This window comes from Tachyglossus aculeatus, chromosome 14, assembly GCF_015852505.1.
Source record: "Tachyglossus aculeatus isolate mTacAcu1 chromosome 14, mTacAcu1.pri, whole genome shotgun sequence".
In the NCBI taxonomy this organism is placed as follows: domain Eukaryota; kingdom Metazoa; phylum Chordata; class Mammalia; order Monotremata; family Tachyglossidae; genus Tachyglossus; species Tachyglossus aculeatus.
The window spans coordinates 41,054,275-41,075,509 of record NC_052079.1 but is presented as its reverse complement, the minus strand read 5'-3'; the positions used below and the strand labels follow the sequence as shown (position 1 = coordinate 41,075,509).

At 41.9% G+C, this 21,235-nt stretch overlaps 1 protein-coding gene across 4 annotated transcripts in view; it reads left to right on the top strand.

The window, feature by feature from the left end:
- The window catches only part of ANKS1B (ankyrin repeat and sterile alpha motif domain containing 1B), a 624,779-nt gene that overhangs the window by 228,382 nt on the left and 375,162 nt on the right, over window positions 1-21,235 (top strand). For all 4 annotated transcript variants that reach the window (XM_038756218.1, XM_038756216.1, XM_038756217.1 and 1 more), the window contains exon 12: window positions 11,804-11,984. In XM_038756218.1, the coding sequence (XP_038612146.1) occupies window positions 11,804-11,984 (181 nt within the window). The remainder of the gene's footprint in view (window positions 1-11,803; window positions 11,985-21,235) is intronic.

Sequence of the window (21,235 nt, the reverse complement as noted above, 5' to 3'; positions counted from 1 at the left end):
ATGGCAGGGTAGGTGGAGCTTTAGTTCAGGAAATGTGCCTTGGCCTCAGCTAGTTATTATAACCCATTGAAATAGTAATCAAAATGGATCATTAGTTTAGTGCATCTGGGGAAGAGGTAGAAAATGATCATTTTGACCATGTTCATTGTACAGTGTTATAGTATGATACAGGTAAAGATTCATAATAATAAAACTAGTGCTTTTGCCACCCACTCCACTTCACCATCCACACCGTATTTCTCTGCTGTCAGAGCCGTCTTAATTGATTGTACCAGCGGTCACTTCTTCACCAGATAAAACTTTTGATGAGAGAAATGTCCTGTCATTGCTTCACATTCAGTATTAAGATACCCAAGAGGCCAGTTTCTAAGTAGAACTCAGCAGTTTATTAGGAAGATACTTGTAGAAAATCAGGCTGGGCATTGTGAGCTACCATTACCTCTTGCCTATCCCCAGAAAAATGTATAATTCAGAGGAAAAGAATCAAAGAGAAAAATCAGTGAATGAGTGGCATTTATTGAATGCTTGCTGTGGTCAGAGCACTGCACTGAGCACTTGAGAGTAGAACAGAGCGTTGGTGGACATGGGGCAGGCACTCAAGGAGTTTACAATCTAGTTGGGGAGGACAGATAGCTAGGGTAAACCAAAATGTATAATAATAGTAATAATAATAATTGTGGTTTTAAGTGCTTGCTATGTGCCAAACAGTGTTCTAAGCGCTGGGGTAGATACAAGATAATCGGGTCAGACATAGTCCCCATCCCATGTGGGGCTCACAGTCTTAATCTCCATTTTACAGATAAGGTAACTGAGGCACAGAGAAGTTGTGACCTGCAGACAGGTGGCAGAGCCGGGGTTAGAACCCATGGCCTCTGACTCCAAGGCCCGTGGTCTTTCCACTAGGCCATGCTGCTCCCCTGTAATGATATGTGCCGTGAGAGTGGAGGCAAGATGGGGTGAGTATCACAGTGCTTAAAGGACGTGGACCCAACTCTACGGATGATGCAGCGGAGAGAAAAACTAGGGTGCAGAGATCAGAGGTTAGTCAGGGAAGACTTCTTGGAGGGTTGATGATTCTAGTAGGGATTTGAAGATGGGAAGAGTCATGGTCTTTCAGATGTGAAGCAGGAGGGAGTTCCAACTAAGAAAGAGGACATGAAAGAGGCAAGTTGGAGGCACGGTAACTAGGTTCCTTGCTGTGGGAGAGGATGGGGGATAGGTAGGAGGGAGAGAGCTGATTGAGTTCCTTAAAGCCGATGGTGGGATGTGGTTTGGTGCAGAAATGAATGGGATTCTCCTGTTGGGTGGAGAATCAGGCACCAGGAATCAGCTTAATTCTTTGGGGGCCTTGCAGAAACAATAGCGAGAACACTCATTCATTCATCCATTCAGTCGTATTTATTGAGCGCTTACTGTGTGCAGAGCACTGTACTAAGCACTTGGGAAGTAAAAGTCGGCAACATGTAGAGACGGTCCCTACCCAACAGCGGGCTCACAGTCTAGAAGGGGGAGACAGGCAACAAAACAAAGCATATTAACAAAATAAAATAAATAGAATAAATATGTACAAGGAAAATCAATAGAGTAATAAATATGTACAAACATACATATATACAGGTGCTGTGGGGAGGGGAAGGAGGTAAGGCGGGGGGGATGGGGAGAGGAAGGAGGGGGCTCAGTCTGGGAAGGCCTCCTGGAGGAGGTGAGCTCTCAGTAGGGCTTTGAAGGGAACACTAAAAATAATAAGAATGTCCTGTTGTGTCTTTTATAACTTTTTAACAGACAAGTTCACCATTAACTCTGAAGTAGAATGAAATCTGAAAAATTGTGGTGATGTTTTAAAGAACCGTTTCCAGGATGATGTTCTAAAACCTTTGACCTTGTTAAGCTTCTATGGATGCTTAACTCATTTGAAGAGAAAGAAATGTCACACATTTGAAATGAGAACTTTCTCTCCAGAAGGATTTTTCTGCATAACTATCAAGAATAATAATGGAGAGAAGACAAAGTAATTCTGAGAAGACTGATTTGGAAAAGAATAGACCTACACAGTCTACACACCTACACATTTTTTTTTCCCACAAATATAACCAAACTCTAATTTACCAATAGGATAGTGTAACTCTACTTTGCATTCAAAGGTGATTACTGACAGATCTTATTCGGTTTACGCAGGTTTGGGTAATTAACTCAGTGAACAATGAGCAAATCTTTCCCCATTGTGTGCCTGCTAAGCTTGCCTTGCACTGTTGTGCTGAATTGGCTGCCCACAGATTCTGACAACATTTTCATTTCTCCCTCTTTGTGCTGCAGTCTTCTCATACATCCACACAAAGGGAGACTTCCCATTTCTAACTGCTGAACTTTATACTGTCTTCTGTTAGTTTTTACTAACTCTCCATGCATTATGCCACTTCATTTGAGTTTGGCCTCTTTGAAATGTCTCTTCTGTCCACTGTGTTTATTTCCTCTGTTTTAGCTCAACATACACAGCTTTTCTGATGTCCTACTTTCATCCATTCTCCTCACACATCCCATTTAGCTAAAGTGTCATTAATAGAGCAAAGCCGATAGCGGCCAGGACATGCGGCCAATGAAACAGGATCGCCAATAATGAGGAATTGGGCGAGCAACAGGCAAACAGGATAGTCAGCAAGGACAAGTCAGGACTGACCAACACAGAAAGGCTGAAGTTCTAGATGAGGGTGACTATGGACAGTACTTGCAGATTCTGGCCCTATTTTTGCATCCTCAAAAGCAACAGGCAAATGCTATTGTGGGTGTGCTGTGCAGGTTAAACAAAGCAGCACAGTGACCTCATTGGGATTTTTTTTATTTTTACAGAAGTCTGCAGTCTCTAGGGTCTGTCTCGGGTGGGACTCTGGCCTCCTCTCTCTTTCTCCGTTCACCCAAGGCCAGTTTCACTGTAAGGGCAGCTTCGGCTCTGAGGGTCTTGGTGACAAGTGGGAGACTGGGCATTTCTAATAATCATGCCTGATGGGACAGACCTGCTGAAAACCAGAATGTCCAGTTTAAAGCCAAACGAATGGACACACTAGGCAGAGAGCAGGCTCTGCACAATGTGATCCAGTGGAAAGTGTATGGATCTGTCTGTAAGCTCCTTGTGGGAAGAGATTACATCTACCGACTCTATCATTTTGTACTTTCCCAAGCACTTAGTACAGTGCTCCGCAGACAGGAAGCACTCAATAAATATGATTGAATGAATAAATGAATGAATGAAAGTGAGGACCCGCCAGGATCCTTTCTTTCCAGCACTAAGGCTAGCTTCTTGACCGGGCTGTTTTAATTCAGTTCTCAGAATGGGACTGTGAGCCCACTGTTGGGTAGGGACTGTCTCTATATGTTGCCAATTTGTACTTCCCAAGCGCTTAGTACAGTGCTCTGCACATAGTAAGCGCTCAATAAATACGATTGATGATGATGATGATGACTTCAGATAGTGAAGGGCTGGGGGCAGATGCCAGCAAGGAAGGAGAAGACTTTGCTCTAGAAGGGCAACCACTTCCAATGCAGCAACACCTTTCCGACTGATTTTACCACAGATCCAGTTGCTAGTGGCCTGGTATCCTGGCCTGTTCCTGCCAGAATCCATGGATAGAAAGAAGTGAGGCAGAAGCAGCTGTCTCTTAGTTGGCCCAAATCCTGCCCATAGGCCAGATTTAATCACTTGGCCGGTCAGCTTTGTCCAGAGGGCTGTATTTTTCCCACTCCTGATTTGTAAGGCCATCACGTCAATCTTTAACTTCATTTTCATCAGTCTCAAATGAGCTCTATATTGTATTGTTTTGAATTTTAAATACTTAAATTATTGCTAATATCTCTCTTTTTTTTAATGGTTGCCTTTAAAGTCAAAGAAGGGCATTGCCAGAACCTGCTTAGTGAGTTGTCCTGATGAAGTATCTGGCCAGGACGCTAGGAATCTATCAGAGTTAAACGAAAGATTTGAGAAATTGTATGGTAAGGAAAAGTGAAGAGATGCTTTATAATGTAGTGACTTTAGTAGATACAATTTCTAGTTAAAAAACAGCGGTAATATTTATTTGTCTTTAATTTTTCTTTCAAAACTCCAGTGTCATTATGAGCTCTCTGTTGTGGCTGCTTGGGACATATTTTCTGCAAACTACTGTATAATTACTGCCTGCTGTACTTAATAGGAATTAAGTTGTTAGAAGTTCTAAACTAGGATTTTAGTGTGGAGAATTGATCTATAATTAGTTATAGCTGGTTCCAGTTAGATTTTAATATGAGATGAGAGTCCATGAAAAGATTAATGAACAGACATGAAATTTAGACTAGAAGCTTCTTCTTAGTGGGGACCATTTCCACCAACTTTTTTGTTTTGTACTTTCCCAAGCACTTAGTACAGTATTTACTTGATAAATACCATTGATTGATATTGATTGATGACAGAAATCATGTCTACGAACTCTGTTGTTTTCTCCCAAGTACTTAGAACAGTGCTCTGTACACAGTAAGTCTCAATAAATTATTTTGATTGATAGAATGGAAAGTGGCAGTGTTTCTTTAATTTCTAAGTTCCCACAACTTTGTGGCTAGGTAATCCTTTAGGGCTGTATCCAGACTCCACAGTCTGGAAGAAAGATTGGGATTTGGAACCACTTTTTAATACACCACAACTGGAAATAATAGTTGCTGTTCAGTTGCTGCTTTATGTTTATATGTTTGTGCAATAGGACCTGGCTGTTCGTGGAGTGATGTTTCAGGAACATTTTCCATGATTGGCAGATTTAAGACTGATGAGTGATTAAAGCAATGGGAGATAAGGGCTATGCTCCCATACTAACCGAAGACCATCTAATTCACGATATGTGGGATTGTTCTCTTGCCGAACTAAACTCATACAATTGTTTTAGCCAGTGTGAGAGGGAAGTAGTTTTGTGCAGAACCAGTGGGCAGAGAACTAATCTTGTGTGGAACAAATGTTGTTTTGAGTTTATGTTGTGTGGAGGATTAGTTTTGAGAGGATTAATGCTGTACGGGAAGATAATAGAGGAAAACAAGTGTGGGCAAGCTTAAGCCACGAAAGAGCAAAATGATGTTACAAAATGTGAGTTGATGTGCATGGAAGTAGCCGTGGGAATCAAACCTATGATTGTAAAAGTCTTTAAAAGGTGGGCTGGTCTTACTAGGTACGCAACTGCTTTTCAGGTTCATAGGTGATGCCACAGATAGAAAATTCTGTTTATGTTTGAGGATGTATGTCTAGAGACACACTTTGTCACATTCTCACATGCACGCGTGCTCTCAAAATTACTCAGTGTGCTGGAGGCATGGAATGTGTTTGTTATTGTTGTGTTGTACACTCCCAAGCACTTAATACAGTGACCTGCATACAGTAAGTGCTCAATAAATGTGATCGATCGATTGATTCTCATCTCTCCCACCACCCAGTTTCTTGCTCAGATCTTCCCTGCTTCCTGAAATTCCTTCCCCCTTCACATCCAACAAACCACTGTTTTCTCCATCTTCAAAGTTTTTCTGAAATCACAACTCCTCCAGGAGGCCTTCCCTGATTAAACTCACATCTCCCCACCAGTATCTCCCCTAACCATTTCAGAACTTGCACACCATCTAAACACTCAGGTACTCACACCCCACTGTAATATTTATGGACATTTATATTCTGTTACTTGTTCCTATCTGTAATTGATTTTGGTGCCTGTCTCCCATGCAATTTTCTAAGCTTATTGAGAGCAGGGATCATATTCACTCATTCAATCATATTTATTGAACGCTTACTCTGTGCAGAGCACTATACTAAGTGCTTGGAAAGTACAATTTGGCAACAAATAGGGACAGTCCCTACACAATGGGCTGACAGTCTAGAAGTGGGGAGACAGACAGCAAAGCAAAACAAAACAAGTAGACAGGCATGAATAGCATATTGTGTCTAATACCTTTACTGTATTCTCTCAAGCAGTTTAGTTAACTGTGGCATTTGTTAAACACTTACTATGTATTTAGTACAGGATAATCAAGTTGAACACAGTCCTTGATGTGCACTCAGTGAATCCTATTGTTTGGCTGAATGATTCTGCCATAAGTTCTGTTTTTCAATACCCATTTTGGCTAGATCACAAGTGTTCTTCCAATAACATAGATCTGTTTCACCTAGCTGTGCCACAGTATGGAAAAAAATTGCTTGTATGTGTGTTTAGAAGAGGTGACTGCTTCAACACAAATTTTTCTCTTGAGGTATTTCTTAAGGGTACAACTCTGGTATTAGAAGAAAACCAGTCAATCAGTGGGATTTGAGCACTTGCTGTGTGCAGAGCACTGTAGTAAGCACTTGGTAAAGAACAATACAGTAGAGTTGGTAGTCACTATCCCTGCTCAAAAGTCTACAGGAGGAGACAGACATTAAAATAAATTACAGATAGGGAAAGTAAGAGGGAAAGAGAACAGGTATTACATTGGGCAAGTCAATTAACTTCTCTGGGCCTCAGCTTCCTTAACTGTAAAATGGGGATTAAATCTCTGTTCTCCCTCCTACTTAGATTGATCCCCATGTGAATTAGTTGCTGTATCTGACCTGATTAACTTGTATCTACCCCAAAACTTAGAACAGTCCTTGACACATAGTAAATCCTTAACAAATACCATTAAAAAAATAGTATGTAAACCCTGTTTTAAAGATGAAGAAACTGTTTGGCACACCCAAGATTAGAATGTCCTCTGATTCCCAGGCTCCTTCCATTATTCCATGCTGCTTCTCGGTGATATACACTTCCGTTAGTACAAATAAAATATATAAAGGAGAAATTGATGTAGGAAAAAAAACCCAAAAACCTTTTTTTCCACTTTTTTTTTCCTTGTTTTAAAGAACATACGGTAGGCAGAAGGAATAAGTGCATCTCCGACCTTTCTTAAAAGTGGAGATGGGTTGTATTTTATTAGTGCTTTCTTTACACCCACTCTGTTTTCTTTTTGACTTCCTCCACCACTATGAAGGTTTTATTAAGTGACATCCTAGAATAAGTATCAGGAGAATGTCTCACTGAGCTAACAATGGATTTAGAAACTCAGGAGCCATGAGTTTTAACAGTAGTTCTAGTACTAGATATTTATTTGATTTGCAAGTTAAGTTATTCCTTAAACTTTCTTAAAGTTATTTAACCTATTCCCTCCTACCCTTTGCTTTGGTTTTATTGCTTGAAGTGAGGATAGCCTTATTTATAAAAACACTCTGTAAATTATAGTTTCTTGTCTGCTTTGGAGATTCTGCTATGCTCTAATAAAAAGAGAACGGGACCGGATTTCAGGTGATCTGCTTGAGTTTTAATTTCAGGGCTCCCATCGACCTGCATATAGGTTTGGGCAAGTCACTTACGAGTGGATCTAAAAGGACTTTCCTGTATGGAAACCAATGGGAGTGGCTGCCTGTCTGTTTTATTCCCCCTTAAATTCCTCCCTTCTTGAGTACTGCCTCAATTCATCCTGGTAACCTTTTAGTATTTGTGTTTTCCAATCAGTGGCATTTATTGAGCACTTACTGCATGCATAGCACTGTACTAAGTGCTTGTGAAAGAACAGTACAACAGAATTGGTAGACACATTCACTGCCTACAAGGAGCTCACAGTTTCTGTGTAACATATGCTTAGGTTTCCATTATTTATTTTCCTATATATTTTCAGTTCTTTTGTTTATATGTTTAAAGGTGTGGTTTTTGCATCCTATGTATTTTCCAGTATTTGTGTTGTTCAGGCTCTTTCATTCAATTACAACCTTTTTGAAGTCACGGGCCATATCTCATTATTGCTTGACTCACCTCCTCAAGCAGGGTTATATGTAGTACATTTGTCTTCTGCCCATAGATGACACTACCAACATTGAGATTGCATCCCTGTGTCTGAAAGAGAGTCATATGCCCATGAAAATAGCGTAGGACACCTTTTCTGGCCCCATAGCATTTGGGTGAGCTGGGTTGGATGGGAAAGCTGGGTCCTGTGGCCAGCAAGATATGGCCTTTGAGTTATTTTTGCCTTTGTGGTTATGGTCGGCATTGATCCACTCACACATTCTCTCACTTTGTCCTCCTCTGCCCAGTGGCACCAGATGTGAGACAGCTGGTTATCAATCATATATTTTGAGTGTTACTGTGTGCACCCTCTAGACTGTGAGCCTGCTGTTGGGTAGGGACCGTCTCTATATCATCATCATCATCATCAGTTGTATTTATTGAGCACTTACTGTGTGCAGAGCACTGTACTAAGCGCTTGGGGAGTACAAATTGGCAACATATAGAGACAGTCCCTACCCAACAGTGGGCTCACAGTCTAAAAGGGAGAGACAGCGAACAAAACCAAACATACTAACAAAATAACATAAAAAGAATAGATGTTGCCAACTTGTACTTCCCAAGCTCTTAGTACAGTGCTCTGCACACAGTAAGCGCTCAATAAATACTGTTGAATGAATGAATGAATGAATGCAGTGCACTGTACTGAGCACTTGGGAGAGTACAATACAACAAAGTTGGCAGATACATTCCCTGCCCAGAACGAACTCACAGTCTAGAGGGTGACAGACTTTAACTTCATTCATTCATTCATTCAATCAATCAATCGTATTTATTGAGCGCTTACTGTGTGCAGAGCACTGTAGTAAGTGCTTGGGAAGTACAAGTTGGGAAATAATTTGAAATAAATGAATTACGGATATGTACATAGGTGCTGTCGGGCTGAGGGAAGGGTGAAAAAAGGGAGCAAATCCAAGTCAAGGACGATGCAGAAGGGATGGGGGAAAGAGGAAATGAGGAATTATTAAGGTGGTCGGTAGAATGAGTGTCATTGGTGATCACTGAACAGAGGCCTCAAATGCTTCGAACAGTGCTAGAACTGTGCTTGGCACAATAATAAGCACTTAACAAATACCATCATTGTTATACATTGGACATCACTCTGTCCTCACCCATGTGGTAAGCCATTGCTGAATAGGATACTCCTCAGGTCCTGAGTAGTGGTCAGGAGGGATCTCTCCCATGTTCCACTTGTATGCTCTGCCTACGTGATGAACGATTAGTAAAAACTGCCCACTGACCAAGAGATTGGATTTTCCAGGGAAACATTTCCAGATCCAATCATGTAGCTGAAGAGACTGGCTGCCATCTGAAAGGAATCAGGAGGCCTCAAATGATATTTCAGTTTGTCTGGGAACAGTGGTTTATTCATTCCTTCTGCACGTGAGTGCTTTCTAGACAGACTTCTCTATCAGCAGAATCCTAATCCAAATCCAGGAATATTCCATAAATTTGTCCCTGTGCCTTTTTGGACTAGCCTATTTATCTACGTGAAACAGAAATCTGCAACGAGATGACTAGCATAAATTAACAGAGTGCGTGTGTGTGTGTGTTGTGTGTGTGAAGAGAGAGACACAACATATTTTTAAGAAATCAAAAGGTTTTCCCATTTGGCAGATTCTTTGCCTTTTCATATGGAGGAAGAAAATATGAAGAGGGCAAAGTTTTGTGTGCCATCTTGTATTTGCACAGATTTTAGTTGAACTGAGGACTGGCCTTTCAAGTCTGAGCATTCATTTCGCAGCTTGTGTAGATTTCCATGACTATAATTTATAACTTTGTAGCAGTGGAATACAAAGGAATCACCAGTGAAAGGGCTACTTTTAGAATAAAATTCCTACATTCAAATTTCTTCTTCCTTAAACCTCCGAAGAAAAGCACCCAAAAAGCCACTTGATTGAAGCCAGTAGGTAGGCTTGCTACAAGTGTTTCATGGGGAACAGGGATTGATGGGTCATTGAGAAACTTATTGCCGCTCCATAGTTCTTTAATTATCATCATCATCAATCGTATTTATTGAGTGCTTACTATGTGCAGAGCACTGTACTAAGCGCTTGGGAAGTACAAATTGGCAACATATAGAGACAGTCCCTACCCAACAGTGGGCTCACAGTCTAAAAGATTATTTAATTATGAAATCAGTTTTTTATATTTGAATTTAGTTAGAAATTTTCACAGCACCAGGCCTTGCCTTTCAACAAAGGAATTGATGATGCTGTATATTGATAGCAATAATTGCATGGCAACACTTCTTTTTCTATCATACTGAGCTCTTCTCACCCTTTCCCTTCCATGATTCATTATTTTTCGAAAGTAAAAATATTCTCTCTGCAACGCAGCCATACCGTTCCCAGGGCTCCACATCCCACCCAAACCCCTCCCTCTCGACCCCCGCAGACCTTACCCTAACAGAATCCTGCTGTTTCCCAACTCTAGTCTGTCTAGTTATTTTGAAGGACGTGTGTAGATTTTGGCTTTTGTTTGTTTAATTTTTCAGTTTGGTTTTTGCAAGAAAGTGGAAAAGGTACCCCAGGCCCTACTGAGCCATTTTAAGTGTCATCCTCAACAATAACCTGTTGAGTGAATGAGGGCAGAGTGATGTCTGCAGCTTCGGAGGTCTCACGGAGCCCTCCAGGCCGCTAGCCATACCAGGACACAAGGGACTTAGCCAGAGTGGGATTGTCTCGAACCAAAGGATAGTTTTAGCGCTACAGTACTGACATCAAAGGATATTTCATTAGCACTTAAGCATTTCACTTTGATATTCACCCCAATATTCTTATTCTCTAATAATTTCCTCTATCCCTAATCTGTTTTAATCTCTGTCTCCTCCCGACTTTAAGCTCCTTGTGGGCAGGGGTAGCGTCTACCGACTCTGTTGTATTTTGCTCTACCAGGTGCTCAGTAGAGTGCTCTGCACACAGGAAGTGCTCAATAAATATTGACTGATTGAAAATAATATTCTAAACAGAGTTGTAGAAGCTGTAACAGTTATTTAACCATAAGACCGCATAAAAAGCACTTGAAAACTATGCTGTTGGGAATCATAAGTGCATTAGATCCAATGCATATAGTACAGCTATAATTTCGATGAGTGTATGAAAAAATAGTGCTTGTTAAGTGCTTATTATGTGCCAAGCACTGTTCTACGAGCTGGAGTAGACACAAGTTAATCAGATTGGACACAGTCCCTGTCCCACATAGGACTCACAGTTTAAATAGGAAGGAGTAGGATTTAATCCCTATTTTACAGATGAAGGTACTGAGAAGTGAAGTGACTTTCCCAAGGTCACACAGCAGGCATGTGGTGGAGCCGGGATTAGAATGCAGGACCTCTGGCTCCAAAGCCCGTTCTCTTTCCACTAGGGCACACTGCTTCTCAACTGACTGCATGGCATTTTGGATTACTTAATATATCTTTAAAAGTAAGTATTTTACACAAGTTAACTCTGCCATTGTCAGCTAGGTTGCTGGCATTTTGTATTTACTTCTAGGGTTAAGTTTTTAACACCAAGAATAAGAATCTGATAGGGAATAATCTTTCCGCCATCAACTCTTAAGAACAAAAAGTACGGTAATTGAGAAGTTGCCGTCCCAGAATTTGGGCAATAAGAAAAGGAGTCTTATGGAAAATGAAAAGGAAATTTCCAGAGACTTCAGGCGATGCATTTAGGAGTGTATCTTTTAGGAGAGTCAGAATTCTGATGCTCGACTGTGCAATTATCTTTCCTTGCTTCAAAATATCTTTGGCAATTGTACCAAGGTTTATGGAAATGAAATTCCTACTGAAAAACAACCAAGGAAATTTAGAATTTTATATAATAGGCTCGTTATCTTTAGTAATGTCAAGCTATATATTTTAAGCATTAAAGTGCTTTAATATTTAAAATTTGAAATACTGAGTTTTAAAGAAATATTCAAATGTACTAATTCACATACTATTCATCCTTTTTTTTCAGCCTAAACAACGCACATCTATTGTGTCTGCTCTGGAGTTTCACCGACTGAACCACAGCCATGATTACTTTGAAATAAAGTCATCAACAGGGTTCACAAGCTTTATTTCCAGCCCTTCTATCAGCCCATCTAACTATGCCATTGGTTCCAGGGAAGGAAGCAATAAAGGGATCAATCATTCAGGTAAAATCATTTTACTTCTATAGCCAAAATCCTTTTAATTTAGAAGAAATAAGGGTGCATTTGAATATACGCAGGTGTTTTCATGATGTGTTTTGAATAGGAGTGAATTAGTGAATCTCCAAATGGATGAAAAGCAATGTCAGAAGAAATATATTATTATGTGAGTCTTCCATAATGTGGATCTCGTCAAGAGGGTAACCCTAAGTTTATAAAAGGACTGAGCATACCGTATTATTTTGGGTTGATTATTAATGAAAAGTCCTGTTTATTAAACAGTAAAGTCTCTTTCAGAGATGTCATATCTTTGCTGAGGTCATATGGTTCTTTAGAGGGAGAATATTCAGGCTTAACATTTCTTACCGCGTGGTGAGAAATGCAAGAATGGTAAAATTATCTCATAGAAATCAAAGCCTCAATGAAATCACTGGAAATAGCATAAGAAATCAAGGAATTTTCCAGGCTTTTCCTTGAAGACCCATTCATGCCCATAACCTATAATGGTCAAATTGAATATTAAGAGGTATTGATCAAACTGTGGCTAGTATCCTGCCTCTTAGATGTCCATTTATTGTTGTACTAGTAGTACTAGTGTTTACTGACTATTCAGTGGGTGCAGTGCCCTGTAGTGAGTGCTTGAGAAGTACAAATCAAGCAAGTGACACATCCCCTGCCCACAGGGAGCTCACCCTCAATGGGGATGACAAAAATAAAAGTTTACAAAGTAGTCCAAAGAAATTTTGATACTCACCCCTTCCCCATAGCACTTACATCCATAGCCTTATACTTTACCCTTGCCCCTGTCTGTAATGTATTTTAATATCTCTCCCTGTGTCTGCCAGTTCTATTGTATTGTACTTTCCCAAGTGCTTAATGCAGTGCTCTGCACACGGTAAGCATTGTGGACATACCACTTATTGATTGAGGGATGAATAATAATAATAATGATGGCATTAATTAAGTGCTTACTATGTGCAAAGCACTGTTCTAAGCACTGGGGAGGTTACAGAGTGATCAGGTTGTCCCCTGGTTGTCCCCATTTGACAGATGAGGGAACTGGGGCCCAGAGAAGTTAAGTGACTTGCCTAAAGTCACACAGCTGACAATTGGCAGAGTCGGGATTTGAACCCATGACCTGTGACTCCAAAGCCCATGCTCTTTTCCACTGAGCCATGCTGGGATGAATTCAATGTATAGGTACAGGTGAGGAGGATGAATAAAATTAGATTCAAAAGTGGTGGAGACGGCTGATGGGTTTCTATGAGAACTATCTGGGGAAGGCAGCTTGGAGGTAGGGAGATTCCATGGGTTCTTTGACTGAGCCCCTTTTAGACTGTGAGCCCACTGTTGGGTAGTGACTGTCTCTATATGTTGCCAATTTGTACTTCCCAAGCGCTTAGTACAGTGCTCTGCACATAGTAAGCACTCAATAAATACGATTGATGATGATGATGATGATGACTGTGGGCAGGGCTGTGATCTGATGGATTTGGGGGTGGAGAGCAATCCAAGCCTCGGGGAACAGCATGGTCAAGGGGAATAGGGTGGGAGAGTCAAGAGCGAGGTACAGTTATAAGATAGAAGCGTGGAAGAATTAAGAGAGCACAGTGGGCAGCGCTGCAGAGCCAGAGATAAACATTTAAGCAGCAGCCCCCATTCTGTTACTGTATCCATTGAAAAAGAGATGCTGGGAGATGGATTGCTGGGATGAGAAGCAACATGGTTTAGTGGAAAGAGCATGGGCCTGAAAGTCCGAAAGGCCTGGATTCTAATCCCGCCTTTGCCACTTGTCTGCTGTGTGACCTTGGGAAGTCGCTTCGCTTTTCTGTGCCTTAGGTACCTCATCTGGAAAATGAAGACTATGAGCCCTATGTGGGACAGGGACTGTGTCCAACCTGACACAGCATCTGCCCTAGTGCTTAGTACAGTGCCTGGCACATGGTAAGCACTTAACAAGTACCATGAAAAAAGACCCAGAAAAGGCTGGGGCCCAGCCTTGTGAGGTCTTTCTAATCATAACAAATGCAGGAAATGATGCAACATGATTCCCCACTCAGACTATCCTGATGGGGGCCCACCCCTACACTGGAAAACAACTGAGGTGTGGGTGAGGGGTGAGGGGCAGTGTGGCTCAGTGGAATGAGCACGGGCTTTGGAGTCAGAGGTCATGGATTCGAATCCCGACTCCGCCACATGCCTGCTGTGTGATCTTGGGCAAGTCACTTAACTTCTCTGGGCCTCAGTTACCTCATCTGTAAAATGGGGATTAAGACTGTGAGCCCCACGTGGGACAACCTGATCACCCTGTATCCTCCCCAGCACTTAGAACAGTGCTTTGCACATAGTAAGTGCTTAATAAATGCCAATTATTATCATTATTATTATTACTTGAACCATAGGTTTTGATTAGAGAATAATTCCAACACATGCAAATATAAAAAGAAGAAAATAAAACTCTTCAGTACCTCATGTTTTTTTGAATTAACAAACTGTCTCCCTTACACAACAAGAACTCATGGAAAAGTCTAGAGTATGGATCTAGCCATCTCTCCATTTTGTGTATTCTGGAGCCTTTACTTATGTAAAAATATGTTTTGCTTTCAACATTTTCCAATCCCCCCTTTCTTCCTGTATCTTTTCTCGTGATACATTTTCACACCTTCGTAATTGAGAAATCTTTCCTGAGATTCGCTACTCCACTTAAACCCATTTCTCCCTTCCTCATACACAAGTAGATGCTCTCTGTCTGCTGATTCTCTCTCTCTTCTGCATCTCTCTAGTGATTCTCTCTCTGCCCCTCCCTATCTCTCTCTCTCTGCATCTGTCCCTCGGTCTCCCTCCTCCTCCCTCTACCCACTCTTCCTCCTCTCATTTCATCTGGAAAGGATTCAAAGAAGTGACAAAAAAAGACTTTAAAGGAATAAAAAAGGAATCTTATGAAAAAGAGTGTTTAGTTGAGGGGAGAGAAGGCTAATAGGCAAACTAATGAGTGCTTTCAAATTTATAAAAGGAATCTTCTGAGGTCACTGACCAGGTATTTCCTATATATAGCATACACAAGAGAAAACACATTTAAATTGAAGAGCAGAGAGCTTGTTTAGATATAAGGATGACCTTCCTGACTGAAAGAGAAATATGAACTTTGCCACTGGTTTCCTGGGGGAGATTTTAAAATCTATATTCTTTCAGCTCTTACAAAAGAATGATCTCAGCAGTTAAGTCATCTGTCTAGGCAATAAGCTACTTGTGGGCAGGGATCGTGACTACCAACTTATTTTATTGTACTTTTCCATGTAGTACAGTGCTCTGCACATAGTAAACATTCAGTAAGTTCCAGTGATTGATTACACAGCCAGAGGCCTGACTGGGCAGTAAATCCTAGCCTAACCCTCCTGAGGTCAACCCCAGTCTTGAATTTATGATTTGTATCACACCGAAGCAGGAATGAGCTTGAATGGTGCCAGAAATGGCCCTAGACCCCATGTTCAGTTTCACTAATGCATAGAGGTGATATTTTCACTCAAGGGTAGGTGTTGAGGGGTTCTGTTGCCTTGGATGATAAATTCACTGAGAGCAGGGACTACCCTGTCTTAAATTGAGTGTAAGTTTCCAAGCCACAGGTCTTGTATACAGTACTCTGGCACACAGTGGTGATTCTGGAATTTATAATTCCAGCAGACCATTGGAGTAGCTCCAGCTCTATAGCTGTGATGTCGCAGCCCATATCTCTTTTTTCCTTTCCACCTTGGTGTTCCCACCACTCACCTGGGTTGACAGGATGCCGACAGTGTGCGGTGATTTTCAAGCCTGATTGGGTTGGATAATAACAATCCAATGACTCCATGGGATTAGAACCCTGTGGACTGATCCAGCCTCTACAGAGTTCTAATGGAGTTTGTTTTTCGGCGATTCGTTGAGTCTTTGTTTGCTTTATTGTTTTACCAGATGCCCCTGGAAGATCTTTAAAGATTTCATGCCCTTCGATTGATTTAGCAAATTCCTCCTATGGTGTTCTGATGGTTTACCTGGACCTGTTAATGTCCTGCCAAATATTTGAGCCATTCCTTTCCTTCTCACTAGCACAGTCCTACCCAATTAGCATTCTAATTCTTGATTTACTTTGCCTTTCCATTTTCTGTTCGGTTGAGCCCATGCATGGGTGAATAAAATGGCTGAATTTCTTTTCAAAGAGCATACTCTAGGTGAGGCTCACAGCATATGTAACACTTGTAATAAATCTCAGACTGTCTTCAGGATAAGGAAAGTATAAGAGAAATCCTTGTTGAACATGACTACTAGTTTTAAGTCATTTACATCTTGACAAGTCTTTGTAGATAAATGAATTCAGTACATCATATGTTACATAATTCCTAAGTGCTTTTCATTTTTCCTTGCATGTCTCTCTTTATTTTCTTCTCTAATCCCCCTATTCTTAAACTCCGACCATCACATGTGAACACAAGGTCAACTGTTAAAATTGTCGCCCTCGGAACTCATGCTTCTGAAAGAGCCTCGAGATGAAAAATTCAGCTATTTTCTGCAAGCAGCCATCAGTTTTGAGGGTACCACCCTATTCTGAAAGAAGGTGCAGGGGGACAAGGATGGAGTAGGGGGCAGGGTGATAATAATGAACCTTAGCTGGTAATACAGCCACCATTGTTCCAAGATTTTATACACCATTGCCTGCCTCTCCTCACCTTGGGGCTCAGTGCAGTTGGAATTGATAGAAAGGAGAGCAGTGTGTGAAAGCAGAGCAGGGCTAGCCCGAGAAGCAGCTGGGACACGGTGGTGTTGGGCTCTGGATAGTAATGGGGATTCTGCAGTTTTTTGAACACTAGGCGTTACGTGTTCTCTGCAGCTTCCCATTTTTTCCTGCTTCAGGACCTCTCCTTAGATGTCCTTCTGGAACCTCAGCTTTAACACATCTAAAACAAAAGTCCTCCTCTTCCCACCCAAACCCTCTCCTTTTCCTGTCTTTCTCATCACTGTAGACACCACTATCCCCCACTGTCTCACAAGCCCGTAACCTTAACCTTGGCATTGTCCTCAACTCGTCTCTGTCATTCAACCCTCACATTCAATCTGTCCCCAAATCCTGTTGGTTCAGCCTTCACAACCTTGCTAAAATTTGACCTTTCCTCTCCATCCAAACTGCCGTTACACTAATCCAAGCACTTATTCTTTCTCACCTTAACTTCTGCACCAGTCCCTTGCTGACATCCCTTCCTCCTGTCTCTCCCCACTCCAATCCATACATTTCTCTGCTGCCTGGATCATTTTTCTTAAAAAAGTTCAGTTGCTGTTTTTCCACTCCTCAAGAACCTCCGGTGGTTGTCCATCGACCTCCGCATCAAATTGAAACTCTTTGCCATTGGCTTTGAGGTACTCAGTCACCTCACCTCCTTCTTCTTACCTTGCTGATTTTCTTCTACAACCCAACCCACCCACTTCACTCCTCCATTGCCAGCCTGCCTTCTTGTTTATCTTGCCACTGACCTCTGGCCTACATCCTCCCACTGGCCCTGGAACTCCCTCCTCCCATCATACCCAACAAATCACCGCTCTCCCCACCGTCAAACTTATTAAAATCACTTCTCCTCTGAGGCCTTCCATAATTAAGCCCTAATTAATCCTAATCCCTCTTCCTTCTGTGTTGCCTAAACCCTTCGATCTGTACCTGTTTAGCACTTGATATTCACCCCACCCTCAACCCCGCAGCACTTATGTACCTATCGATAATTTATTGTTTATGTTAATGTCTGTATCTCCCTCTAGACCGTAAGCTCCTTGTGGGCAGAGAGTGTGTCTACCAGTGTCTATCGTACTCTCCCAAGTGCTAAGGACAATGTTTTGCACCCAGTAAGCCCTCAATAAATATCATTGTTTGACATAAGTAGATGATAACTAGATCAGACATATTCCCAGTCCCTCTCCAGGTTTATAGAGTAAGAGGTAGGAAGACCAGGTACCTTATCCACATTTTACAAAGAAACTGAGGTGTGGGTGAGGTTACTGAAGCCCCAAAAGATTAAGTGATTTACCCAAGGTCTCACAGGAGGGCAGTCAGCAGAGCCGATGGCAAGGTGGGACCTTTTTTTTTTATGGTGTTCGTTAAGCATTTATTATTGTGCCAGACACTGTACTAAGTGCAGGGGTAGATACAAGCTAATCAGGTTGGACACAGTCCATGTCTCATATAGGATTCATAGTCTTTATCCCCATTTTACAAATGAGGTAACTGAGGCCCAGAGAAGGGAAGTGACTTGTCCAAGGTCACACAGCCGACAAATAGTGGAGCTGGGATTAGAACTGTGCTCTTTCCACTAGGCTATGCCACTTCTTCAAGTGCTTGCTTGCCTAGGAGTACCAAAGGACTCACATATTCAGAACATAAGGGAGAGCATTTTCTTCAGGGCCTCGGGACCACCGTGAGGGGTGTAGAAAGACAAGTTTCTTTAAATTGGCAGCCTCGAGGATGTTTCTGCTTCACTTAACTCTCAGACTTTCTCAGAGAAACCAACTTTCTTGCCCCAAGGACTGTTTGCAGGGCTATCTTTGTCTGGGAGTATAAGGAGGTTTGGTTGGGCTTGGTTGGGTAGGTTGATTGGTTGGTTGGTTTCTTTTAGCATTCCTTAGGTCCCTTGTGACCCTTTACTGTTCTTACAGTTTCAGAGTATTAAGTAAAAGGTAATATCTCCTTGCTCTGGTGGAATTTCTCAAAGTACATTCACAATAATGAAAAAAAAAATGCATTTTTATTTTTTTTTAGAATTTAGTAAGACTATGTAATTTTGGAAATCTTATAATAACAGGCTTCTGAGTGGAACTGTCATCTCATGCTCCTTTATAAATGCGTTATCAAATCAAAACATCAATAGGGTTTATTGAACTCTTAGTGTGTTCAGAGCACTGTACTAAATTCTTGGTTTAGAGTACACTAGAATTAGGAGACACAATCCCTGCCTTCAAGGATTTTTCAATCTAGCTGGGGGTGTGTAGGGATTACAAAAATGTTTGGGGGTTAACTCCAGCAGCACATATTGAAACAAAATATCGGAAACAGGGCCCTTGTCACTTGGCCAATTTTGCATTCAGAGAAACCTCTGGGTCACTGGAGGGACTGGTGGAAATTGTGTTCCAGTCAGATAGTTTCAAAACACAATCAGTTCAGGCAAGCCTCCGTTTTTCAAATGGACAGAGGGGATGGCGATGAGCAGTGACGCAAACGCCGGACACCTCACTCTCTGAAGATCTCTGGATCAGTCGCGTGCTTCCTTTGAGAAGCAGCGTGGCTTAGTGGCAAGAGCCCGGGCTTGGCAGTCAGAGGTCATGGGTTCTAATCCCGGCTCCGCCGCTTGTCTGCTGTGTGACCTTGGGTGAGTAACTTAATTTCTCTGTGCCTCAGTTCCCTCATCTGTAAAATGGGGATCAAGACTGTGAGCCCCACGTGGGACAACCTGATTACCTTGCGTCTATCCCAGCGCTTAGAACAGTGCTTGGCACAGCACATACCTCTTCCAGGAGGCCTTCCCAGACTGAGCCCCTTCCTTCCTCTCCCCTTCGTCCCCCCCTCCATCCCCCCATCTTACCTCCTTCCCTTCCCCACAGCACCTGTATATATGTATATATGTTTGTACATATTTATTACTCTATTTATTTTACTTGTACATATCTATTCTATTTATTTTGTTAGTATGTTTGGTTTTGTTCTCCGTCTCCCCCTTTTAGACTGTGAGCCCACTGTTGGGTAGGGACTGTCCCTATATGCTGCCAACTTGTACTTCCCAAGTGCTTAGTACAGTGCTCTGCACAAAGTAAGCGCTCAATAAATATTGATTGATAGTAAGCACTTAACAATACCAACATTATTATTATTATTATTATTACGCTGTTGAGAAGCAGCGTAGCTCAGTGGAAAGAGCCTGGGCTTTGGAGTCAGAGGTCATGGGTTCGAGTCCCAGCTCTACCAATTGTCAGCTGTGTGACTTTGGGCAAGTCACTTAACTTCTCTAGGCCTCAGTTACCTTAACTGTAAAATGGGGATTAATAATAATAATAATAATGATGGCATTTATTAAGCGCTTACTATATGCAAAGCACTGTTCTAAGCGCTGGGGAGGTTACAAGGTGATCAGGTTGTCCCTCGTGGGGCTCACAGATTTAATCCCCATTTTCCAGATGAGGGAACTGAGGCCCGGAGAAGTTAAGTGACTTGCCCAAAGTCACACAGCTGACAATTGGTGGAGCTGGGATTTGAACCCATGACCTCTGACTCCAAAGCCCGTGCTCTTTCCTACTGAGCCACACTGCTTCTCATTAAGACTGTGAGCCCCTCATGGGACAACCTGATCACTTTGTAACCTCCCCAGCGCTTAGATCAGTGCTTTGCACATAGTAAGCGCTTAATAAAAGCCATTATTATTATTATTATTATTGTCTCTCAGCCATTTCGCACCTACAAATCAAGCAGAAGTAGCATGGCCTAGTGGAATGAGCACAGTCCTGGGAGTCAGAAGGACCGGAGTTCTAGTCCCGGCTCTGCCACTGGTCTGCTGCGTGACCTTGGGCAAGTCACTTCGCTAGGCCTCAGTTTCCTCATCTGTAAAATAGGGATTGAGATTGTGAGCCCCATGTAGGACATGGACTGTGAGCAACTGGATTAGCTTGTATCTGCCACAGCGCTTACTACAGTATCTGGAACATAGTGAGTACTTAACAAATACCATAAAAAGATCAAGAAAGAGATCCTTAGGCCCTACCATCCCTAGCCTTCTTCCCCCGCAGTCTCTGTTCCTACCTCAACTCACCTTACCAGGCCAATGAGGGCTGAAGTCAGGTGTAGAGGACAGGTGAGGAGAGATGGCAGTCAGTGGCATTTATCAAGCGCTTGCTCTATGCAGAGCACTGTACTAAGCACTTGGGAGAATACCACAGTGTTAGTAGACATGTTCTCTGCCCACAGGGGCTTCACAGTCCAGAAGGGGAGATAGACATTAAAATGCAACTACATAAATCAATGCTGGGTCAATCAATCAATCGTATTTATTGAGCGCATACTATGTGCAGAGCACTGTACTAAGCGCTTGGGAAGTACAAATTGGCAACACATAGAGACAGTCCCTACCCAACAGTGGGCTCACAGTCTAAAAGGGGGAGACAGAGAACAGAACCAAACATACCAACAAAATAAAATAAATAGGATAGAAATGTACAAGTAAAATAAATAAATAAATAAATAAATATTTATAAATAAT